At 41.1% G+C, this 25,165-nt stretch overlaps 1 protein-coding gene across 4 annotated transcripts in view; it reads right to left on the bottom strand.

Annotated features, from left to right (window-relative positions):
* The window catches only part of MYRIP (myosin VIIA and Rab interacting protein), a 156,869-nt gene that overhangs the window by 5,628 nt on the left and 126,076 nt on the right, over nucleotides 1-25,165 (bottom strand). For 3 of the 4 annotated variants that reach the window (XM_035130386.3, XM_035130389.3, XM_088653660.1), the window contains 8 exons: nucleotides 23,617-23,794; nucleotides 20,155-20,801; nucleotides 16,277-16,510; nucleotides 13,823-13,885; nucleotides 5,936-6,130; nucleotides 3,928-4,089; nucleotides 3,292-3,396; nucleotides 2,907-2,967 (listed from right to left, as the gene is read on the bottom strand). In XM_035130386.3, the coding sequence (XP_034986277.1) occupies nucleotides 2,907-2,967; nucleotides 3,292-3,396; nucleotides 3,928-4,089; nucleotides 5,936-6,130; nucleotides 13,823-13,885; nucleotides 16,277-16,510; nucleotides 20,155-20,801; nucleotides 23,617-23,794 (1,645 nt within the window). The remainder of the gene's footprint in view (nucleotides 1-2,906; nucleotides 2,968-3,291; nucleotides 3,397-3,927; nucleotides 4,090-5,935; nucleotides 6,131-13,822; nucleotides 13,886-16,276; nucleotides 16,511-20,154; nucleotides 20,802-23,616; nucleotides 23,795-25,165) is intronic. The other variant, XM_035130391.3, reaches the window with a different exon arrangement.

The following is a 25,165-nucleotide window of genomic DNA, read 5'->3' as shown; positions in this document are numbered from 1 at the left end:
TGGACCGAGGCCGTCTGCGAAGGTTGCAGTTACAGGTAGGTAGCCGTGTTGGTCTGACGTAGTCGAAACAAAATAAAAAAAATCCTTCCAGCAGCACCTTAAAGACCAACTAAGTTTTTATTTTGGTATGAGCTTTCGTGTGCATGCACACTTCTTCAGATACTGCAAAGGTTGCAGTATGTCTTCCAATCATGAGACGACACTACCTCTTTCCTGTGCCGTTATCTCTTGCTGAAAGTGCACCGTGTCATTTCCCAGGCTTCCCTCTGAAGTAGGAAATTTTGGCGGTGGTAGAAAGAGTCTTTCAACCAAGTATTTCTTAGGCTGTGTACATCTGAAGCACATTCAAAGAAGGTTCTTTCCCTTGAGGAATTCTGAGCACTGTAGTTTGTTACGGGTTGCTAGGAACTGTAACTCTGCCCAGAATTATTAGAGGAGGGGCAGGTATGTTTAGAATGTGCTATACAGTTATAGTGCATATGCAAATAATTAATACAAATGACATGCTTGTTGTATGACCCTCAAGAAGAAATGGCAAAAGATGGTTAATATCAATTTCATTCAGCTTTAATGACAAAAAAATCCTGTCCCATCTCCACCCAGATATGGGGAAAAATGGGGAAATTAGGGTGGGGAATGTAGCTGGCAACCTACGCTCTCAAAATTGTTTCTAAAATGCTTTTCTAAAATAAAACTGTTTCTGCTAACTTCCATTCATTTGCAGTGCAGTATATTCTCAGATGGAAGGGGCAGTGAATTTCATGAGACTCCCAGGTAAGCGTACACAGAAAATATTTTAAGGCAGCAATTTTTATTTCTGATAACGTTATGATTATTTGTTTTTAATCTGGCTTTTAAATATCCAATATTTTAACATGTATAATAAACTCATAGTTAGTGATGTGAGGTGAGAATATTCTCCGGAGAATATTCTCGAGAATACTTGCCAGTGCAAGTAATGAATAATGATTTTTTTTTTGACCCAGTTACATTACTGGGCATTGTGTCATTCGCCATTGGCAGTTCTGAAATGTGAGCCACAGAAAACATATTATTATTATTATTATTATTATTATTATTATTATTATTATTATTATTATTATTATTTTAAGAATGCTATTCATTTAATTTGATGAACATTTGTATTTGTATGCATTTCAACTATATGTAATAGCCTTTTTTCTATTTTGGTGTGACCGTATTCTTCCTTGGCCAGTGTTTTTTTTTTAAAAAAAACAACAACAGAAAGTAGCTTTAATGCTTTATACACTTGAAGTACCTAGGCCTATACAAGTACCCGTATATTCGACTGGGCGTACTATACAAGTACCCATATAAGACGACTGGGCGTATAAGACGACCCCCAACTTTTCCAGTTAAAATATAGAGTTTGGGATATACTCGCTGTATAAGAAATACGACCCGGCGTATAAGACGATCCCCGACTTTTGAGAAGATTTTCCTGGGTTAAAAAGTAGTCTTATACTCAGGAAAATACATTTATGTGTAACAGCATGTGAGGTGGCCTTGATTTAAACAGTTGACGTTTCTATATTTTTATTTCGTGCCAGTAACTAGTTTTTGCACTGCCATTCACCTGGTACAAGGTGTCATTTACCAGAGACTGACATACTGAAACAGGTATTATCATTTAATGATAATAAATGTTAATGGCTTCTTTATTATACGTATGCATATAGCTTTGTTAATCAAGCTGTGTTTTAGTCACCAAAACAGTTATAAGGGTCAGAACTCTAAGAAACACAAGATAGCCTATTACTGAATTTACTTGTATCAAACCTTAAAATGCCAATTTTATTTTTTGACTTGTCCTATATGTACATGTTCTAATGGAAGAATATGATTTAACTACTGAGTTTCCTTATACCAAAGCTTAACATGACAATCACTGGGGCCACCACCTTAGAATGGTTTGGTGCAAAAATAAACGAATGTGAATTCACTGCATTGCCCCATTGCATAACAGTATCTGTACAGTTTTTGGTTGCCATCTGAACAAGTTTACCCATGAATAAACATGTATATTAACTAATTATATCATTTTCAATGCATTAAAATTATATCATTTTCAATGCATTAAAATTGTATCATTTTCAATGCATTAAAATGAATATTCTCTTATTTCAAATGAAAATTCTCTAATATTCACATTAATTGAGAATATTCTCCAGAATATTCTCCAAAAGATTATTCTCGAGAATTTAACATCACTACTCATAGTGATGTTATGAAGAGGGGTCACGAAGAGTCGGACACGACTAAACAACAACTCATAGTATAATTTCCCATTGTTCCTAAATTGGTCATATTGGCTGTTGATGTTGGCACCCATCTTTCTTGAGAGACAATGGAGTGTACCCCTGGGGGTGAAGTCAAACCACTGTGTTAGCAGCACTGAAGTGACCTCCCTGGGGTGCAAGCCAGGGCAGAGTGTCTGGAGTTCCTGGGCTGCTCAGACAAGACCCCCCTCTCAGCCTCACTGATGTAGTCCAAAGGGAAGCAGAGCAATGTGTTTGGCACCAGCTTGGCTGCAGGAGATGCTGGAAGGAGGCATACAAAGGTGCCATCCAACCATCTCAGGGACTCCATTCTGGATCTGTGCAGGGTTTAGCCTTTTCTTCTCCTGAGGATACCCCACAAAGCAGCAGAGGTTTCGGATCAGAGTTTTCCTTCTCTGGGTGGCCTATCTTCCCAGGTTGACAGGCCTCACCTGCCCATCACTCCCCTCTAACAGCATGTGCAGAAACAGCCTTCTTGACCGTTTGGACCCATTCTTGGTCTTATCCGCTCAATCTGCCAAAGCCTGAGCTCGAGTGCAGGGGAAGTCAATATGTACTACAGAATCAAAATAAGCATACTGTTATTTTCCACTGTTTTTTCAGTACCTGTCACTGGTGGAGCTGGAAGCTTTCGTCTCTGCTGTCTTGATGTGTCTATCGTGTGCATCTACGGGATGGAAAAAGCTCCACAGTTTATTAGTATATAATTAGCACGTCACAGGGAACCAATACTGGCTCCAGTCCAACTCTGGCTACATAAAGCTGGTCAAATGTAAGGGCGAGTAGTCTGGACCACAGTGGACCAGGGACATCCATCCCCCTTAACAGACACTTGGCGAGCTTAATGAGGACAAGGTGAGCATTATGCTGCAGATGTTGACACACACTTCAGTGGGCATCTATACCAGCTTTGGCCATACAGATGTGTGCCTGCTTCACTACACAGGTCTGGTTGGATCTGTGGGGTGGCTGCTGGTTTAACTTGTCTCACCTGGTTTGTTTGCTGTTGGTCATGTTTCCTAGTCAGATGAACACATGGAGCTACATTCAAGCCTGCCACTGTTAGTGCTGAAATTCTGCTCTCTATATCTGAAATCTTTAAAAGAAACCACACATTTACATTATTTATTTGCATTTCACCGCTTGATTGTAAAAACCCTAAAAATGGTCCGCAAAAAGAATACAACAATAAAATCACTAAAAAAGTTGAAAGCAGATATCTGAAACATTCAAACAATAATAAAAATCAGCAATAAGCTGAAAACAGATGAAAACACATTATCTGGGTAGACTTGTTCAAACAGAAATGATTTTTGTAGGAAGATGCCTTCCTGGTGTCAAAAAGCAGGGAGTCCCATGGTGCCACACTAAAGGATGGATTTCTTACAAATGTGGAATGAGTATTATGTGGCATTGAAGTAGCAGTGCCAGTTCCACAGATTGAAATGGTCGAGTGGGAATGTATGGGGAAAGAAGATCTTGCAAGCAAAATGCTTGCAAGTTGCTAAGGGCTTTATATACAGTATTGTGATGAATGTAGCTGAGTCCATCTCACAATGTTTAACACAATGAAAGAATAGTAAATTATCTGGCAGGTACGAACTGGGGAGCTAGCTGTTCATCTCACCTGAAGTTCTGCATGATGAACCTGTGCTGCTGCTGTTGCCACTTGGTCTTCCAGGTCAGCCAGCTCTGATTCTGAACTAATGCTGTTAATTCTGCGTGCTGCATCCTCAAGGTCATTGAGCTGACTCTCCAAGCCATACACACTGCCGGCTGTTAGGTAGACCTAAGCAGTACATGTGCCAGAATCCAGTTAGGTCAGTCTACAGCTTTGGGGCCTCTTCAAGTACTAGGGCCTGAGGTTCCTACTGCTGCCCCACTGACCACTACTGACCAACACTGCATTAATCATTCATTCATTCATTCCACATTTTAATGTGTTTCCCCATCACGTTTGGAAGTGCAAAAGGCAGTTTCTTTTCTTTTTTTCTTTAAAGTGGATTTGCTGTGCTTTAAGCCACTTTAATTAAGCAAACCTAAATTTCCTCCCTTCTGCAAAACACTGACAGCCTGGCAGAGGTTCTTTAGAGACAAATGCATAATTACAAACATTGCAATTTGGGATGCCAGGTGTCTGCAAAACATGGCTTTGGCCAAAGATCCTACTGTACAAGCAAGAGGCACTTTCGCTCATGCAATTGGGGAAAGGGAGAACTGATTTTCCTCTTCTGCAGCCCCAGGTCCTGTATTACCAAGTGGTTCCAGAGCCAGCATTTCAGGGGAACACAAGAGGACTCTTGTCGGTGGGGGAGATTGTGAGTCCACCCCCCCAAAGAAGCAGGTGTGCTCTTCACTCACACAGTGGGATACTTGGATCCAAGCCAATGGCTCCAAATTTGTTTACATTCATGTAACTACAGTGGTGAGTCTGTGTGTGATCATGAGGCTATCTTCAACATGACAAGTCTCAGCTCAAAGGATACAGCCCTTTAAAAAAAATGCTTTCCCCCCCCTCCAAGTGATTTTACATTCATTTTGTCCCCAGAGGAGCTCAACACAGAAATGGATGAATAAAAGATGAACATTCAGATTTAACAAACAATATGCTTGGATTGATTTTGGAATATTAATGAGGACTAGTGAAAATTCACAGACGTGCTCCGTTTGTAAGTTAACCTTAGAGAGTGTACATGTGTGCTTGATTTTCTTCGCTAATCTACTTGTTCCATGCTTTGGTTCGAGACCTCATTCATCTCTCCTTGACTATGGAAAATGCCCCAACAGCTCATCCAAGCCTGGCTTCAACTCTACTAAAGGTAAAGGGACCCCTGACCATTAGGTCCAGTCGTGACCGACTCTGGGGTTGCGGCGCTCATCTCACGTTATTGGCCAAGGGAGCCAGCGTACAGCTTCCAGGTCATGTGGCAAACATGACTAAGCCGCTTCTGGCAAACCAGAGCAGCGCATGAAAACACCGTTTACCTTCCTGCTGTAGCGGTACCTATTTATCTACTTGCACTTTGACGTGCTTTCGAACTGATAGGTTGGCAGGAGCTGGGACCAAGCAACGGGAGCTCATCCGTTGCGGGGATTCGAACCACCAACCTTCTGATCGGCAAACCCTAGGCTGTGGTTTAACCCACAACGCCATCCGAGTCCCTTTCAACTCTACTACTACTGCATAAATGTGTTATCCTGAATCAGAGAGAAGTAAACATGAAAGAAGTGATTCACACAGAGGGAGAGATGATATTATTATTATTATTATTATTATTATTATTATTATTATTATTATGTCCTATACCCTCAGCTCTGTGTCTGTTGCTCTGTGTCTGTTGCTATCCCATTCTTATGCTATCAGATGCATTTTAGAACCCTGATTCTAAATCTCACAGGGATAGCCATAAGAACGGGGACACGGGGGCAGAGTTAGTGTGCTTGTTCCTCCTTGTATGTTGGCTTTGCTCTGATTCAGAACATCTAAACAGGGCTTTTGTTTTTTAGTTTGCTTGGCTTTTGTGTATACACAATTGCCATTCAAAACCAATGGCTCTCTTTTCCCACAAGTGTAGTCTAAGCAGGACTACCCACAGCACGCACAGATAGAACATGAAGTCTTTTGTCACTCTTACATTTTCTTCCAGTGTTGAGAGCTGCTCATCAAGTCTGATAGGGTCTGCACCTAGAGGGAACTCTCCTTTGCCTTTGTCAGACACATCTGCCGCAAAATCACAAGGACCTGTAGATTCTGCTATGAGCTCCTCTGTTGCATTGATGACTTTTAGGACCTCAGTAGATATGTTGCAGAGAGACACTGCAGAATATTTCTGTTGTAAAACAGGAAAGTTTCTTGTTAGAAGAGGCAAATGTAGTGAAATTGCTTTGCTTCATGAATACACAAAGGCTCCCGCTTTCCTTTTCTGATAAGCTCCCGTTTAGCCACATAATTTGCTTACAACATGGAAACCTTAACAACAACAACAACAACAAATTCTTGTTCTGCACTTTGCCTAGCTAAACAAAAAACTGTTTGGGTCTCCTGCTCTTTCAAGTCACCCTCTACATAATGAAGCTGAATGTTGCAGAGATTTTTCCATATGGTTTTTTTTTAAAGCAATTACAGCTAAACATAATGGGCTTATGAATCAAATATGTGAAAATGAGTGAAGTAGAATGACCCATCTATCCTGAATCATACCCAGCAGCTCCCTATTCTTGGAGTTGATTGGGGTTTGAAGAATAGACCAGGGAGATTGGCAAAGCCATGGTGAACTATACTCTCACCAGTGATCTGTGTCTCCCATCAGTCCAGTTGGTATAAAACACCAAATCCAGGCCATGGTCTGCAATATGCCTTTGAACATGTTGCCGTTCTCCTCATCTACTCATGCATGAGCTTCATAGTTTATACTGGCAATTGTATTCAGCACTCACAAACAAAAATCTGATGTACGTAAATAATAATAAAAACCAAGAGTTTCAAGAATGGTGTATTCTTTTACAAGAAATCAGATCCCAATGTATTTTGAGCTGCATGGGGAACGAATTGGCTCTCCTCCTGCAAAAGAAGTGACATGACAAAATGTTTGCTTATTGTTGAGGACAACAATAAGCAAACGTTTTGTCGTGTCCCCTGAGACAGTCGGCTTCAAGTTTGGTTATTTGCAGACTATAACAGGGTACAGATAAGAGGAAGCTCTGCTGGATCTGACCATGCTGCAATTGCTTTCCTAGCAGGTTATTGTTTCCTATCCACAGAACAAGCAGCGTTGTACTTTAGATATTTGGGAAGTAGATAGAATTCCGTGGTACTGCATTTGCTGTGTGCACAGAAGGCTTCCGGTATCATCTCAGAAGATTTGTAGGTAGCAGGTCTAGAAAAGATCTCAGTTCGATACCTTGGACAGCTCCTGCCATTCAGAGTAATTAGCCCTGGCACGATAGACCAGTGATCTGACTCAGTGCAAGGCAGATTTGTATGTTCGCATTCTTCACATGCCAGTTTGTCAGTAAGATGTTTATGGAATAAATGCTCTTTTAATGCCTTCATACATTGATCTTCCAACATATGGTTGAAGCCCTATGATTAAAGAGACACTCGGGCAGCAGGTTAGATAGAATCAGGTCTTTGGCCTTTGGCAAGAATATCAGTGCTAATTAAAGCAGCCAAATGTTTCCTGTCTTCACAGACTGGGAGATACTTGAATCATGAAGAGCTGCTCAACCTCTCATGATGTTTCCATGTTTCCCATTTACTCTTGCAGATGCCAATTAGTTTGAAGGAAATCAATAATATTTAGGGAGAAATCAATGCTGTAGAGGGGCTTGGTAGTTGTTTTAGGTATTTCACTTTCACTGGCCTCTTTTCCATGCCAATTATTCCATTAATTCCATTTTTTATATTTTTTTTAAAGAAAGCTGCCAGAGCTATTACATTTTCTTCAAAGTATCTACATATTGACAAATGTTTCAGTCTTCAAAGAAATGTGCCTGGGGTTCTTCCTTTTTCATAATCCAGATAGCACTTGAAAAACATTTATTAAGTCTTAGATCTTTATGTCTTGCTGCAATCCTTTATAAACAGGTCACAAATGATGTGAAACGTTCAGAGCTTATGCACACAACCCAAATATCGCCAGTTGTTACGTGGACTAGCAGTGATGATGGTTTTATTTTATTGACTTTGTAAACACTTCCAAAAATATGTACAGTTGTACCTTGGTTTTCGAACAGAATGCGTTCCAGAAGTCCGTTCGACTTCTGAAACATTCAGAAACCAAGGCGCAGCTTCCAATTGGCTGCAGGAGTGTCCTGCAGCCAATCGGAAGCTGCGGAAGCCGTGTCAGATGTTCGGCTTCTGTGGCAAAGTTTTCAATCTGGAACACCTACTTCTGGGTTAGTGATGTTCGAGTTCCGAGTTGTTCATGAACTAAGCTGTTTGAAAACCAAGGTACGACTGTACCAGTGCCTGACTCAAGCAAAAAGATGACTATCACAGGCATCCCACAACGGATCATCAGTCAGTGGCAAAACTTCAATGGCAACTACTGACATGGATGTTCTCATTCCTTAACCAGCAATATTACTTTTGCTTTTCCATGAATTACCACTGCTTCCTATCATGAGAACACCAGTTGTGGCAAGTATTAGAACTACTGTAAAAAGAATCCATTGCATTAAAGTGGATTAGAAGAGACTCATTACTGAGGGTTATCCAGAAAAATAGCTCTATCTGATAGACCTATTTTGGTAGCAGTGACACAAACTCTCTCCCCCCCCCACCCCGTGTGCAGAAAGCAGGATAAATGGCATTAGAGAAATAATTGGGCATGTGGTCATGAGAACCAAGAACCACGAACCACCATTTTTCCAAGCTGTAGCACAGGCATCCCCAAGCTGCGGCCCTCCAAATGTTTTGGCCTACAACTCCCATGATCCCTAGCTAACAGGACCAGTGGTCGGGGAAGATGGGAATTGTAGTCCAAAACATCTGGAGGGCCGAAGTTTGGGGATGCCTGTTGTAGCACTTTTACAAACAGATCTCTGTGCTATCATATCTCTGAGTTGCTGTTTTAAATCATGGCCTATATTCAGCCTCTAACTGCCCGGTCTATAATTTCAATCACCTGGATGATATGAGTCACCAGGAAAAAGTGGGTTTTTGAAGGTAATGGAAGAACCCTGAATCAGGAGGCTGGCTCTGATTTTCTTACTATAAATAAAGTAGGTCTAGCCATCAGGAGAATGTTTAAATGTTAGGTGGAATAGGCGTTCCCTTATAGTCATAAGAATGTACAGAGAAAGGGCAAGTAAACAGGTGGACAACTGGTACTGGGGGAAAAGCCCTTTTGACTGGCATTTACTGTATCGGACTCTTCATATTGCTGAAAACTCATCCTTACCTACGATAGGCGATTCTCAAAGACAGCTGTCACATCTACTCTGTTTCTCAGCTAAGCAACTATTAGGTAAGTTACAGGTAGATAGCCGTGTTGGTCTGATGTAGTCAAAACAAAATAAAAAAATTCCTTCCAGTAGCACCTTAGAGACCAACTAAGTTTGTCATTGGTATGAGCTTTCAGATACTTCAGTATCTGAAGAAGTGTGCATGCACACGAAAGCTCATACCAATGACAAACTTAGTTGGTCTCTAAGGTGCTACTGGAAGGATTTTTATTTTATTTTATTAGGGAAGTGACAGACATTTAAGCAATCTGTAACTGCAACAGCATAGCTAAAGAGAACCGAAATCCGAAATATTAGCTAAAGCTTCTGCATCAGCTCTACCAGCATTAACTGTAAGCAAATGGCAATTGCTAACAGTTAACTGCAGTAGCATAGCATAGGTTGCCAGTGTCCGGGGCAAGGCAAGTATCCTTGGCATCGCCCACTGATAGGCTGGAACGAAGAGCCAATAGCTCGACGACCTATCCAAGTGGCAGCTGTGGCACCCTGTGAGCATCAAGCACGGTGGGGGGTTGGTTGGCAGCAGGTATCTTTCTAAAGCCCATGCAGAAGGGCGTCCTAGCAACCGGCTGTCATTGCAGAGATAGGAATATAGGAATGTGTCTTTGCATCATTGGTCTATTTAGCTCAGTATTGTCAACATTAACTAGCAGTGGCTCTCCAGGGTTTGAGGCAGGGGATTTTCCAGTCCTCCTGGAGATGTTGGGGATTGAACCTGTGACCTTCTCTTTTCCATTGAGCTAGAGCCTTCCCCCCTCTGGAACTAGCTTTGACTAGGAGACCTTCAGCAACTGACTTCAATATAGTCTCACAATTCACTGTTGACAACCTGCCAGTAGGGATGGCGGAGACATTTTGAAGTGAGCTAACCTAATTTGCTGATCACAGACAATTTAAATGATTTTTTTTTCATGCTCAAAAAATCTGGAAAGAAAGAAAGAAAGAAAGAAAGAAAGAAAGAAAGAAAGAAAGAAAGAAAGAAAGAAAGAAAGAAAGAAAGAAAGAAAAGGGGACTGGCCCTATGATTGGGAAACTGACCTGGGGAAGGCACAAAGAGATTCATCTGTTCCTACCTACTGGTAATTCCACTAATGACAAAGAGGCTGCTCATGAATACAGGAATGTAGCAAATTGCATTAGGCTGCGATCTTTCCCATACATCCAGTCTGTTCTAGTTACTTGCCAGCTGAAAGGTGAAGGGTGCCAATTTGAACACTGAGATCCCTTAAAATTGATTCCACTGAAACTACGGGGTGATACATTTGTGAATGGCAACCAGTAAATTCAGGAGGGGATCCAGCAAAGAACGAGACAGAAGTAGAATATGAGAAGTAGTTTAAGGGGAAACCAGCACTTTTGCTTTCTGTACTAAAACCTAAATTAGTTCTTGTTAACTTCCTTACTTATGTAGTTACCAATATTTAAGTGGTTGTGGTACTGGTATATTGTATTTGCATGCCTAATATTGAACTTCCACCATACATTATTGCACTGGAACCTGATTTTAAAGGGTATTTGAACTCTATGAATAGTTCCATGCTCCACTCCAAATATCCTACTTTTAAGCAGCTTTTTTTTTTTAAGATGAGGCTCAAAAAGGGAACAAGAGGAAGGGGATCTTTGTTGTCAAAGCAGTAGGGCTGCTGTTCTTGAGCTCCAATTAAGATGCAATTGTATCAGAATGTGGGCAGGAGTGTGCATTTGTATGTGAATCTCATTGAAAAGCCAATTCAATGTGAGGAAGCAGCATCTGCATTAAGATGTGCTCTATTTTGTACTCACATCCAGGATCCCCCTCTCTAGACACACCACACTGCTAAGAAACGGCCTCATGGCAATATAGTGGGCACCCCAGTATGCCGGCTTCAACACCCTCCCCTCCCGAAAACATGGCCTCTCTCCCCTCCCTAAATCAATTTAAACTGAGGGCAGACTTTTGGTTTCATCTGCACCTGTCAGTGATGCTGTCACTTTTAAGTCTGATTGATTTCAATGGGAGAAATAAATGTGCGCTTAAATTTAACCCATTTAAATAATCTGGACAGAAAAGTGCTTAACTTTGACTGGGCCATTACTTCTAAAGTTTTGGTCATAGCTGAGTGAGATAGTAGGAACCTTGGATTCTGAATTCAACGGTGATTTATGCAATGACTTACGCTATCTCTGAGGAAACATCAAATCAACATGAGGCACACAGAATGAGTGCATAAAAAAACCTTTTCCATCTCTAATGGCTCCTGCCAGTATTGACCACATCCTTAAATCACCATGCACACATTACAAGCTCCATTATTGTGGTGCTTTATCATGCTCACAGCACTGTGGCTGTTCTTCAGTCAATATCTGTTGTCTTCATCTAAGGGGTGGTAACAGGTCGTACATTGATTCATCATCGTTGGAGTTACGCAATTCACTTCAGACTTCACAAAAATGTGGGGGGGGGAGAGGAATTGAAATGTACTTCATACCATGCCTTTGACTCTCTTTCATTCCTTCAATTTGCATTCCTTTTAAGTCTCACAGTAAAAATGGCTGTGCCAACTAGTTTCTTGGAACTAATAGCAAACTTTCTGAGTGCCAATCCCAATACTCTGGGGCTTTTTTTTTCAGCCAGAACTCACTGGAACCCTGTTCTGGCACCTCTCAGGTGGGTACCATTGCCATTCTAAGAGAACAAAGGAGATGTTTAAGGAGGTATTTTCTAGAAAAATAGCACTGCTTATACTGCCAAAATTGTACCATCTAAACACAACAGGGAGGTATCAACATGCTTTAGGGGAACCCCAAAAAGTCTGCCCTTGGATAAAGCAACCTCCTACATCTATATTATTGTTTCAAAGCAGTTTTCTACAAATTTCTGGCTGCAAGGCACACTTTTTCCAAATTAAAATTGGGTTCACACTTCTCTTCTCCAGCCAAATATATATATATATTATTTTTACTATGTAGGAGCAAGAATAAGCTGCCCCCGGAAGAGTCCAACACGGTCACTGTCTTAGGTCAGAAGTCAAGCTGACCTAAGACATTTAGCTGCAAGCAAAGGACAAGTTGGCATTCCAGTATGTTTGGGAAGGGGGAGAAAATAATAATAATAATAATAATAATAATAATAATAATAATAATAATAATAATAATTCTCTCAATAATAATCCAAAGACATTGGATTCTTATCTCATTATATATGATATAGCTATCTTTAGCCATCTCACCCCATGCTTTTTCCTGCAATACCAATTGCAGTTGTTAACAGTCGTTAACAGTCATCAACAGGTTTACCACTCCTATCAGCCAATCACCTATTCCCACCACCCTTCTGAGTAATACCTCTCCCTACCCTCTGACTATACATAAGGGTCTGGTGACTTCTGTTTCAGTGTATCTGAAGAAGTGTGCATGCACACGAAAGTTCATACCTATGACAAACTTAGCTGGTCTCTAAGGTGCTACTGGAAGGAATTTTTTTGTTTTGTTCTTTTGTTTCGACTACGTCAGACCAACACGGCTACCTACCTGTAAATAATAATTCTAATATTTATACCCCACCCACCTGGCTGGGTTTCCCCAGCCACTCTAGGTGGCTTACAGCATATCTAAAAACACAAAACACCAAGTGTTAAAAACCTCCCGATACAGGGCTGCCTTCAGATGTCTTCTAAAAGTTGTATAATTCTTTATCTCCTGATGGGAGGGCGTTCCACAGGGAGGGTGCCACTGCCGAGAAGGCTCTCTACCTGGTTCTTGCAGTGAGAGAACCAGCAGAACACCCTCAGGGGAGGACCTCGGTGTCCGGGCTGAGCAACACTTTGAATTGTGCTCAGAAACATACTGGGAGCCAGTGATGATCATTTAGGACTGGTGTTATATGGTCCCAGCAGCCATTCCCAGTCACCAGTCTAGCTGCCACATTCTGGATTAGTTGTAGCCCCACGTAGAGTCCAAGCATGAGATAACCAGGGCATGCGCCACTCGTGAGACAGTCTGCAGGCAGATGGGGTCTCAGCCTGCGTACCAGATGGAGCTGGTAGCCCTGGACACAAAATTGACCTGTGCCTCCATGGACAGCTATGAGTCCAAAATGACTCCGAGGCTGCACACCTGGTCTTTCAGGGGCAAGGTTACCCCATTCAGGACCAGGGACTCCCCCACAACCACACACACCGTCCCCCCAAAACAGTACTTCTGTCTTGTCAGGATTCAACCTCAATCTGTTAGCCACCATCCATCCGCCAACCGCCTCCAGACACTCACACAGGACCTTGACTGCCCTCAAGCCCAGAAGTCTGGTTTCTGTTTTATGATTAGGAAAAATGAACAGGTTGACTGTCAATAGCATACAAAGCAAAAGTTTGACTCCTTTGTTATAGTTTTATTTTGCTACAATAGGTTTTATCTGAACGGTGAGCAGAACAGTTAAGAAGCAACTCAGAAATGCATTATTAGAATTGCTTTTTATCATACCCAAACCCTGCAAACCTCAGAATACGAGTAAAGGCATGGAAGAGCGATTATTTTAGAGGAAGATCACTAGCACACATAAAATCGTCCAGTCTCACCTGCTGAAGTGCTGAGGTTAAAAACTGGAGTTTAAGATGGAGATCAAAAGCCTTTTGTTTTTCCTAGGTAGTTGGAAAGCAGTTTAGAAAAAGAAGAGGAGAGAGGAATTAGATAGTGATAGACACAATTCACTGGGCAAGAGCTATGGAGTGAAGGGAAGACAGAATAAAAAGATAATAAAATGTGTACTAGTTTGAACCTACAATTAAAGGTTACTATCCTGTCCTCAGCTGCACATGGTTTGCACACACACAAGGGAAATGGGAGCTGTTCCACCATGGAGCTATCCCACACAGTTGCAGGAGTGTAGGATATCATCGGCAGGAAGTAGTGAAGTTTTGGGGGTCTTTTCCATCTGCTTGTTACCCTCCCCCCCTCACATTGTCACTTGCTGCCCCTATTACAGTAATAAAAGGAATTAAAATGGAAGGTCATTTAAAGGGTTCACCTGCTGTTGTTTGAAATACTTGTTCGCTCATTAACACAGCAAATCAACTTTTATAGTGGATGAAATGCTCTCAACCAACTGAACAATTTATCACCAGACTATGCTGGATTAAAAAAACAATATCTATGAAGATACTTTTTTGAAGTTTCTAAAGCAAAAGAAGACTTTCTCTCTTAAGCGTAAAATGTAATAGGCAAAAGCTCATTCATGGCGAGGATGAAAGACGCATCTTGAATACTTTGAAGTTAATCAAATTTTATAAAGTGAAGTACTTTCCATCACAATATCACACGAAAATGGTTTTTCAAATAAACACGCTCAAGGTTAAGCAGTGTTGCAGCACAACTAGGCCTAAAAGATCATTATTTCAAATGAGCACTGCCTGCTACAATTCTCTTATTGTCATTAAGACCCTTTTTGTCACGTGTCAGAATTTCAGTTGCTCGGTGAGGTAACTGGATTTTCCACTGTGGCACCCAGTTTATGAAACAACCACCCCAGAGTGGTTAGGTTGGTGTCTCATTGCTCACTTTTAAGCAGGCACTAACAAGCTTATTGGGATGCGGGTGGCACTGTGGTCTAAACCACAGAGCTAGGGCTTGCCGATCGGAAGGTTGGCAGTTCCAATTCCTTGTGACGTTGCTCGGTCCCTGCTCCTGCCAACCTAGCAGTTCGAAAGCACACAGTGCAAGTAGATAAATAGGTACCGCTCCGGCGGGAAGGTAAACGGCATTTCCGTGCGCTGCTCTGGTTCGCCAGAAGCGGCTTAGTCATGCTGGCCACATGACCCGGAAGCTGTCTGCGGACAAACGCCGGCTCCCTCGGCCTATAGAGCGAGATGAGCGCGCAACCCCAGAGTTGTCGGCAACTGGACCTAATGGTCAGAGGTACCTTTACCTTTAACTAGCTTATTATTTTTGCAAGCATTTTCAAGAGAGAAAAAATATCCTTGGTTTTGCTTTTCTATTTCGGCTCTGTTGATTGCTGGCTTTTTGTTTTATATATATATATATATATATATATATATATATATATATATATATAGTCACATTGAGTTGATATTTAGCCTAGCAAGGTGGGTTACACATTTTAATAATAATAAAAATTAGCATTAGTATCTTAAAGCCACAGTCGTTCCAACCTGATAGGCAAACCATGTGCTAGTTTTGCAAACAAGTCAGGAATAAAAACAGAATTTTCATGTTTCATAAACTCTGGAGCAGGAAAGAGGAAACAGATCCATCTGCACGATGACAGGAACTTTATGAGTCATCCGTTCCAGAGTTGTTACTTGTCATCAGTCTTGGTAACTAATTAGTGACTAAGCTTTAATAGCCAATTGAATGCTATTTGCTTAATCACTCCAAATGATTTATCAAAGCTTGAATTTCTACAGATCATATAGTTTACTCTTGTCATCTAACTGTATGAAGCTGCCACTTCTAAAACCATTTACAACTTAAAACATCTCTATGTTCTGCAGGAACAGAGATTGGAACAATATACCAATGGGAGTTCTATGTCTTATTTGATTCTTGTGCTTTTGTACATACCTTGGAAGCACTGTACTGCCCAGATCACTGAAATGAACCAGAAACGTATTTGTTTATATTATCTATCTATCTATCTATCTATCTATCTATCTATCTATCTATCTATTAAAAACAAATCTTTGGGAAAGGCATCTATCAAAAAGAATGAACAAAGAGCACAAATCTGAGCACAAATGTTCCCAATATAATGTTGCCATCAAATGGGGATGTCACCCAAAACACTGGGAGTCACTCACCCAGTCATAACATGCTACTCATAGCAGCTACAATGTAATGCTGCCAGGCACATGGTGACTGCATAAACATTGGCTAAGATGTAGATGCTGGCAAATCACAACTTGTACTTGTAGCAACCGCCGCGTCTAGGCACACACAGTGTGTCTCCTGCCCCAGTAGCATATTCACCTGTGTTTCCTGCTTTGCAAACCGTTCAACCACCAGGCACTACCTACCTTCTTGAGCTCCTCCTGAATGCATTTGCCACTGTCTTCTGAAGATAAGCACGATTTCTGGTTCTCAGATTCTGATCTTGCCTCTGACACCTGTTCCTCTGAAGAGGTTTCCCTATTGTCACTCATTTTTGCAGCCAGTTCATATAACCTTGACTTCAGCTTTTCTTCCATAGGGTCTGCCTTGATTTGATGGTCTTCACTGCTTATGTCAGTTTCTGATAAATCATCAGATGCCTTAAATATTTTTTTTAAAAAAAAGAGGGACAAAGCAAATGCATCTCAAAGAGAAGAAAATCAAAGTTATATATATATATATATATATATATATATATATATATATATATATATATACACACACACACACACACACATACACAAAAGGAGCTCTATAAGCGTATCACTCTGATGACTGCAACATAAATACATACAGTGGTACCTTGGTTCTCAACGCCTTGGTCCCAAACGCCAAAACCCCAAAAGTAAGTGTTCTGGTTTTCGAACCTTTTCGGGAGCCAAACGTCTGATGTGGATGTCGGCTATTGCTTCTGGGGTGCCTGCACCAATCAGAAGCTGCGCCTTGGTTTCCGAACATTTTATAAGTCAAATGGACTTCCGGAATGGATTAAGTTTGGCGTTTTTTGTTTTTGAGGCTTTTTCGGTTCATTTGTTTTTGTGACTGTGTGGGACCCAGTTCAGCTACTGATTGAGTGAGTGAGTGAGTGAGTGACTGTGGAAATGGATAAAAGCTGACTATCATCAGTGCAGGTAAGAAAAAAAATTAATTGTAATTTTTATCATCTACAATACTGTCTAATTTATTTTATAGTATAGTACATTGATTATTGCTTTCATTTTATGGCTCAATGGTCTCATTCGATAGTAAAATTCATGTTAAATGGCTGTTTTAGGGGTTGTTTTTAAAATCTGGAACAGATCAATCCACTTTGCATTACTTTCTATGGGAAAGCAAGTCTTGGTTTTGGAACACTTTGGTTTTGGAACGGACTTCCGGAACAGATTAAGTTTGAGAACCAAGGTACGGAGAAATGGGTTTTCATTTCTGAACAGCATGTGCTCAGTACAAATCCATTCTCTAGATGAAAACAAACCTCAGCTTTATGTTTGATCTTTGAGCTTTTAAGCTCGATGTGATATCTTACATATCAATTTTTTCATGACAGAACAGGAACATTGTTTTATTTGTGTATATGTTGTATACTCCTCTGGTGTGTGTAATGCATTTTGTACAGTGAGTAATCAGTTGGATACATCCAGGGATTAGGATGGGAAACATTTCCTTATTGTGATGTTACACACCCACCCACCAACACTACAATTTAAAGCAGCTTTCAACAAGTTAACTGCGCAGACAGAGGCAAGACATGGTTTGTTCTGACTGCTAGGGAAATCTCTGCTCAAGCACTAAATCAAATTACTCAGAAAAAGGAAAGTATTGTCCTGTGGACTGTAGCTTGTGCTTGTGTCAGAAATGCTTTTTATATAGCACCTTTTGACATCAGTGCAAGGAATGTCACCTGTCCATGTCAGTGCTGTTTTGAATGTTCTGTTCTTTCAGAAAACTGTTTCACACACACACACACACACACACACACACACACACACACCAATTTCATCTTTGGAAAACTGTGAACTTCTTTCCTCCAGTGGTAGAATGGTGCATTTCATAGAATCATAGAATTGTAGAGTTCGAAGGGATATGAACATTAAAAACAATATGAACATAAAAACAATCTCCTTGACAGCCCGAAGGGAATATATCCAATTAATTATTTCTTTAAAATTGCATGCTGCAGCATCACAGCCATCTCTAAGCAGTGTGTGGGAGACCCAATACAATAAGACTAAAAATGAGTTGAAACTATAAAATCAGAATTAAATTAAAACGCCTGTTGGAATAAAAAAATCTTCAGCAAACAATGGAAGGAAGTTCAATAAGGAGAGGGGCTATCTGACCTCAAGTGGAAGGAAATCCCACAAAATTTGGCCCACATGCATGGCTTCAAGTTCTTCTGAGTTCACTTTCATAGGAAAAATAACAAGTCAGAGAAATAAAAAGTTGTGATCTGAGTAGTGAAGGGCACAAAGGAAAACCCCAAGACAGAATCAAGTCACCCAATAATGGCATCTGTTCATTGTACCTATGACTATCAATGTGAGGTTTATATCTACGGTACGTATAAAACTTTTCAAAACTACATCATCTAATTTCACCCTTTCATTTAAATCTAGTAAGTGAAAAGTTACACCTGTTCCCAGCTGTACCAGCTAAAGTTATCGTCACATGAAAAGTTATTTTTTTTCTTTAAAAAACCTACCTCTTGAAATGTAATCTGAACTTTAAGAAAATGTACATTTGATTTACTAAATGGCTCTTTCCCGTTAGATGCTGCATGAACAACCATGCTGTATGTGATAACAATAGGGCAAGAGATGCCAGCAGCTCTCTTAGCCTTGAGCATAACAACATCTTAAGCACAAAGTGAAATAAGCTCTGAATTGGCTTGCAGTTTAAAATTTGATTTCCCCACAGTATACTAGCTAAAAGCACCATCTAGTGGAAGCCGGGGAATAAGAAAATTGAGTGCCCTAATTGTAGCAATCTTGCTAATATTCTAACGTGTAAAATAAGTGATGAGGCCATTAGCTCAATAGTGTTACTTGCTAAGGAAAAGCTTTATTAAAATATGTGTGGCCGCTCCCCCCCCCTCTTTAAACATAACAAACCTTTTATGCATAATAGTAGAATGGACCAAAACTTTGCTTTGTTGTAAAAAATATATATGCAGAATGGGTGTAATATTGTGAAGTATTAATGACATCCGTTTTCCATACTATGCTTGCCTGTGGCTAGGTGGCTCATTGGCTCTGCTCCACTGTTAGCAACAGATTATTTTAAATTAGTATACATTTAAATAACTTAAAGCAGCCTTGTTCTTACCCTCAGCCAAACACTCAAGAGCAACGTTGGCTCTATGGGTAATGCTCTCCCCTCTGTCTCTTTTAGCCTCAAGGGGCTACAAAGGGCTGAACTAAACGTGCCATTGAATTTAATGGGCAGGTTTTTAAATTCCACATTTCATCAGTGGGAGTGTCTGAAAATTATCAGGATCACTGCAGGTAGGGAAGCTAATGCCAGATTCAGGGATTTCTCCCAGGACCACAGCGGGGGGCAAAAGGGTTGAAATCATCATAGTAGCTGCTATTCTGATAAGTGTCACCCACAATCACACACAGTTCATGTTGTCTGCATTAAACAAAACCTGCATGCTAAGTACAAAGACACATTGAAAATCACATCAAGATTGGCATATCGGCTTGGCCATTCACCAAACACAAGGCAGTGCCACCCCAACCCACCCCCACATTCCCACTCTCCTAGCCATTAAATTTTACGATATGCCACATAGTCAGTTATATATGACAACATGGGTCTTTGTGATCATGGTTACCAAAACCAGGGGATGCATCCTGTTCTCAGAGTAGTTTCCAAAGCCTATGAGTGCCATTTTGGGGATGAGAATGAAGGCCAGAATCACTAAGTATGCAAGCCAAAATGGGCATTGTTATGCAGCATGGCTGCAAATATGGTATTCATTGTATGTAGCATGACTACAAATACTGCACTCATTACTAGGGAAGCCATCCTTGAAGTTTATGTATCATATGGTTCCGAACCCTCCTGTACGGAAAAGTACCAGATTAACTTAGTTTATTCACTGCAATTGTCCTTGGCACTATCCTGACCATGACATAAAATGTGAGCAATGAGGATTAATACCGTGTTCTTGTGTCTCTGAACCACAGAGATAGTTTTGATACTTGCAGGCAATGCATTGCATTAATTGAAGCCTAATTACCTGACTTGTGCTCAATTTCTTCATGTGCGATTTTGTGCGATTTTTGCCTTTGCATAAATCCTCTGACTGATTCTTGCCTTTTTTCCACCTCCTGGACCTCTTTTCCAAGTCATGATAGGCTTCTTCACTTTCACTGCTATCTGAATAGTCTAAACTGGTAGCTTGTGGGTTAAAGTTCACATCTAGTTCCTCCTGGAATTGTGCTTTTTCCTCTCTGGGTTTACTGTTACAAGTTCTCCTCTGTATCCAAGGAAGACAGCTGGCCTGCCTAGCCTCCCTTGAAGAACTGACGGAGGATGTTTCGGAATCAGAGTACACTGCCTCAGCGTTGGTAAACAGCCCAGATGATGGGGAGGCCACAGGCTGGTACAGTTCATTGCCACACTCCCATTCAGCATTGCACTGAGAGCCAGCATAATTTGACAGCTGCTTGGGTCTCTGTCGCAGCTTGTTCAAAGCCACGTTCCAGTCATAGTCGTCTTCGCTATCAGAGCCCATCTCATCATAAGCAGATACAACGCTGGATTCACTCTCCAAGGCTTTAAACACTTGGCTCTTTGGTTTGGCAAGCATTCGCGGGCGAGGCAAATTGACGTTTTGCAGAGCCACCCAGTTTCCATCTGTGCTTTCCAAGACAGGGGGGAAAGCTAAGGAAACACAAGAAGATACAATTCCATCATTATTGTGTTGCATTACCCTAAAACGTTCTACCATACCTGGGTCTGGTGTGTCACCGCAAGAAAAGATTTGCACAGTATTTCATGTCACAGATCTTGGGTGGGAATAATAGACGCTTGCAATAGGCTTGCTGTCACAGAGGGGTGTTGGCTACTCCCGAGTAAGCACTCCACACATCGTCCGGATTTTTCAGAGTTTTATTGTGCATGCTATATACAGTGGTGAGATGTCTCAAATCATGTCTGCTCTGCATGGGGCAGAAGCCCGCAATGGCGTCTCGCGGGCTCTGACCCCTTTTAAGACTGGGCATCCAAACACCCCTCCTCCTTGCTCTACGGGTCCTCCGTGGTCCCAGACCAGGCTCCTGAGGTGCCGTTCTACCTTCCAGCCCCTGTTGAAGCTAGCTCCGCCCCTGCTTCCCTGCTCCCAGCCTGGAGCTGAGCCTCCAGGACTCTGCAGAGCCCTGGACCCTTCTTTACCACTTCCTGTTCCTGGTTTTCCCTCCCAGCCTTGCTGCTCTCGCTGCTGCTCTCCCAGCTGGTAGAAGTAAGCAGAGTGGGCTGCTCTCTGCAAGCCGTCTCTCTTACACTTGCATCCAAGGTCTCATGATAAGGTAATGAGAAGTGGACCAATCAGGGTTTGATCCAATGCATCTGCATTTGTTAGAAATTGTTTAGAGGGCAAGGGACATAAGCAGTTCAAATCCCATCTATCAACATAGTCAGTGGCATATTTAAGTTTTAAATTATATTAGTGCTGACAGCAAACATATTTCAGTGCATATAACCACTGCACATGTACTGGGACCTGTGATTTTAAAAAGGCTTCCTGGAATGTGTGTGTGTGATTGGCACTTACACTTCTTCTTGCCCAGCTGTTCCTGCTGACAGTGATGACTCTAAGCAAGGTGCCAATTCATAAAAGGATGCACCACTGATTTGCATTATGTGTACAGAAAATTAACTTAAGGCATGGAGGACCATTGCTAGATCGGGTGATATTCATTATTGCTATTGTACAATAAGCAACACGCTGAATATACATACACTTTCTAGTACACCGTAAGAAAATCTGTTGTATAGTGTCATTTTATAAGAACCAACCATCTGGGCTGCAGTTTCATATTGCCATAAATGACTTTCAAAGTGGACAGATTAGATGGCCTTGAAAATACTAAAGCTAGAAGCTTTATCTGTCCAAGCCTTAAATAGCCTTATTATGTGCATATTCAGCTAAATGTAGCGATTTTATGTTTTGGTAGGTGAAAGCATGGGTTCCCAGTAGTTTAATGACCATAAATTAGTTCCTTGAATCTTGAGATAATTTCACTTGCAGCACTATCTGTTCAGCCCAGCATATATTATGAATAGATAAAATCTACAATATAGTAACGACAATTATTGTGGGAAGGCTGGAGCAAAACACGGCTAAAAGCAGGGAAAGCACAAAATGTGAATAAGCAGAACTGCCAGGTTCTTATTTAAATTACCGCAGCCTATCTATGCTTGCAAATTGCTGCTTATGTTAAAGACACTGTGAAAAGCCTTGGGAGATAATTCCTTCATGCTAAAGAGGTCAAGGTCTTTCCCAAGACTGAATTTTTTTAAGTATTCAGTGCTTGACTAGTGAAGTTCACATAAGCATCATCTGCTAGTGCTTAATCAAGCGACCTCACACAAAATGTGTGCACAAATTACCTTCTTGGGTTTCTGGAATAGCTGCCTGGTGGCTTCTGCCACCAGGGCATTAGGTCGCCAGTTTAAGAAAAACTATTATTAGATACAGCTGTCCTGATCCAACTAGGGTCATGCATGCTTGGAAGCTGCCTTTCATGGACTTATCCTTAGTTGGATAAGGAACTAAGTGTGTAAAACATAAGGCAGGCGCCTAGAATATTAGAAACTGATCTCTTCACTCAGTCATTTGCTGAGGGGTGATCCATCTTTGTTTATGTATAAAGCTGATTCACTGATTTGTGATATATTTTGTATTTAGAAATGTAATTTTATTGTTGATTTTTGTTTTTAATATGCTATTCACCACCATATTTTTTATTTTTATTTTCTTAATCTTGATGGTTTTGGGGTTTTTTTGTTTTGGCAAATAATAAATATATACTTGTTGTGATTACACACCCACACACAATCCAGATGTCAGGGACTAATACTGAGCACTGGTAAGCAGTTTAGCTTTAACCCATGTAAGACATAGCTTTTATAACAATTTAACATGATTATATGTTTTGAGGAGGTCTCCTTTCCATCTGACATTAAAATCACATGTTTGTGTCTATGGCAAGAGATCAGATACCTCTTGTTATGCAGCGTACAGGTTTTGATTGTCCAAAATAGGTTTATATAGCATGGTATGCCAAGCTATGCCTTGGTAAGGCTGTGTAAATGTGCAGGTTCCCAGAGAAAAACTCGCATCCATCTTGTTTATCTCTAGCTCTTTTTACTGTTACACCAAGCTAAGGTTTTGCCTTGGCACGTGGCTGCATGTTGGCACAGTCTTTGCTAAGCCATGGGTCATGTGAAATAGGTCAGCGAGTCGGGATCTTTTGTCAAATTACTATATCTTTTCTTCCTAATCAAAGATGGGTGGTTATTATGAGCAGAAGTTTCAAGAGCAACAGCCCAGTCAATCAATTTGTGGGTGACTGTTTCTCTATTGTACCCCTGTAAGAAGTTCTTCTTCTTCTTGGGTTCAGCCTAAAACCTTAGGGAGAAGTAGCTACTTTCACACAGAATACAGAAATGTTAGGCAGGTTTCACAGTCCTTTACTTGGTTCGTTTAGTTGGTCCACGCTCTTCCAGCTGGGCAATGCAGAAAGCCTGTCCTCTTTCTGCTTTCCGCTCAGGCCCTTGGGTTGTCTCCAGAGAGATTCGGGCACAGAAGATGCGCGGTCCCTGTCTCTGCTTGATGCGTCTTCGTTGGTCAGAGAGAATGCAGACTGAGACCGCTGTTAAAGGGAAATATGGAGAACGATATATTTAGCAGAAGCCAGCTATGGAGATGTTAAACGTTAGTTACTTGCGAGAGTAGCACTGAAATAAGTGCAAATCACTGGAGGGAAAGAGAACAGAATTTCGTTACTTCCATGTCAAGAGGTAAACTCTTCAATCCTTCCATTGCTAATTCCTTTTCAGAAATGCATGCGAGTTAATTACTAAGGTCATGCCATTATATATGGCAGGCATCCCCAAACTGCGGCCCTCCAGATGTTTTGGCCGACAGCTCCCATGATCCCTAGCCAACAGGACCAGTGGTCAGGGATGATGGGAATTGTAGTCCAAACCATCTGGAGGGCCGAAGTTTGGGGGCGCCTGATATATGGAGTAGTAATTAACAGAAAACAAACCTACAGGGTAACTAAGTTCCTTTCAGGAATGTACTGCTTTATGCTTTCCCAAACAGAAGACATCCCTCCCCTTGACATGGCCTCAGTGTTACTGCTTTATATTTCAGTATTTTCTAATGAAGTAGTTGTTCATGCTGATCATAATCAGCATACACAGCCTCCTCATATCTTCCCTTTCATCCTCATAAGGATGAATTGAGCACAAGAGCACTCTCCCCTCCTGTGGTTGGTAAAAGTTCTTAAAGAAAGATGGGAGTTATACAAAACTGAAAGGAAAGCAATTGTATTGGTCATGCTCAAAATGATGATGTCTGCATTTGAATGCAAAGAAATTGTCAAAAGCAGCTGAATATTATTTTCCTGCCAAATCAACCCACATCACACACACACACCTGCCCCACACACAATCTCTCCACAATTCCATTTACTCCATGTTCCTGGAGAGATTTAGACGAGATGGTGCTGATTGCATCCTCAAAAAGCCCTTGTAAGGCTATTTCTCACTGCTGATGTCAGTTTTGCTTGGGGTTTTAGGCTAGATAATCAGATTGTGTTTTATTCTGATAACCCACGGGGTAATTGAAATTGTTAAAAGTCAGGATCACTGGTGCAAGCACTAGTAAGTGAGAAAGCAGTAGACATAAAGGAAAGCAATCAATCATGTTCAATATACTGTAGGAAGGAAATAGAAGGAGGGGAAAGGGATGAATTTGCTAGAGAGGCATTACAGCTTGAGGCATTCAGACCTCTTAAAAGGTAGGCATTTAGCTACAACATTTGACTTCTGAGAGTGCTCTTTGGCTGTCTGTGCAGGGGGTTCGGTTATTTCTACGTCTTATTCAGACAATCATTTAATGTGAGGCAGTTAACTGCTAATTATTTTCATTCTGCCCGGAAGACTATCTAAAGCTCTCATTCAATGGGTGGTTTGCTCATTGAGGAACCTACGAAAATTTTATCTTTGGGGTGGGG

This window comes from Zootoca vivipara, chromosome 11 (genome assembly GCF_965207765.1).
Source record: "Zootoca vivipara chromosome 11, rZooViv2.hap1.1, whole genome shotgun sequence".
Lineage (NCBI taxonomy): Eukaryota > Metazoa > Chordata > Lepidosauria > Squamata > Lacertidae > Zootoca > Zootoca vivipara.
This window is presented reverse-complemented; position numbering and strand designations above follow the sequence as displayed.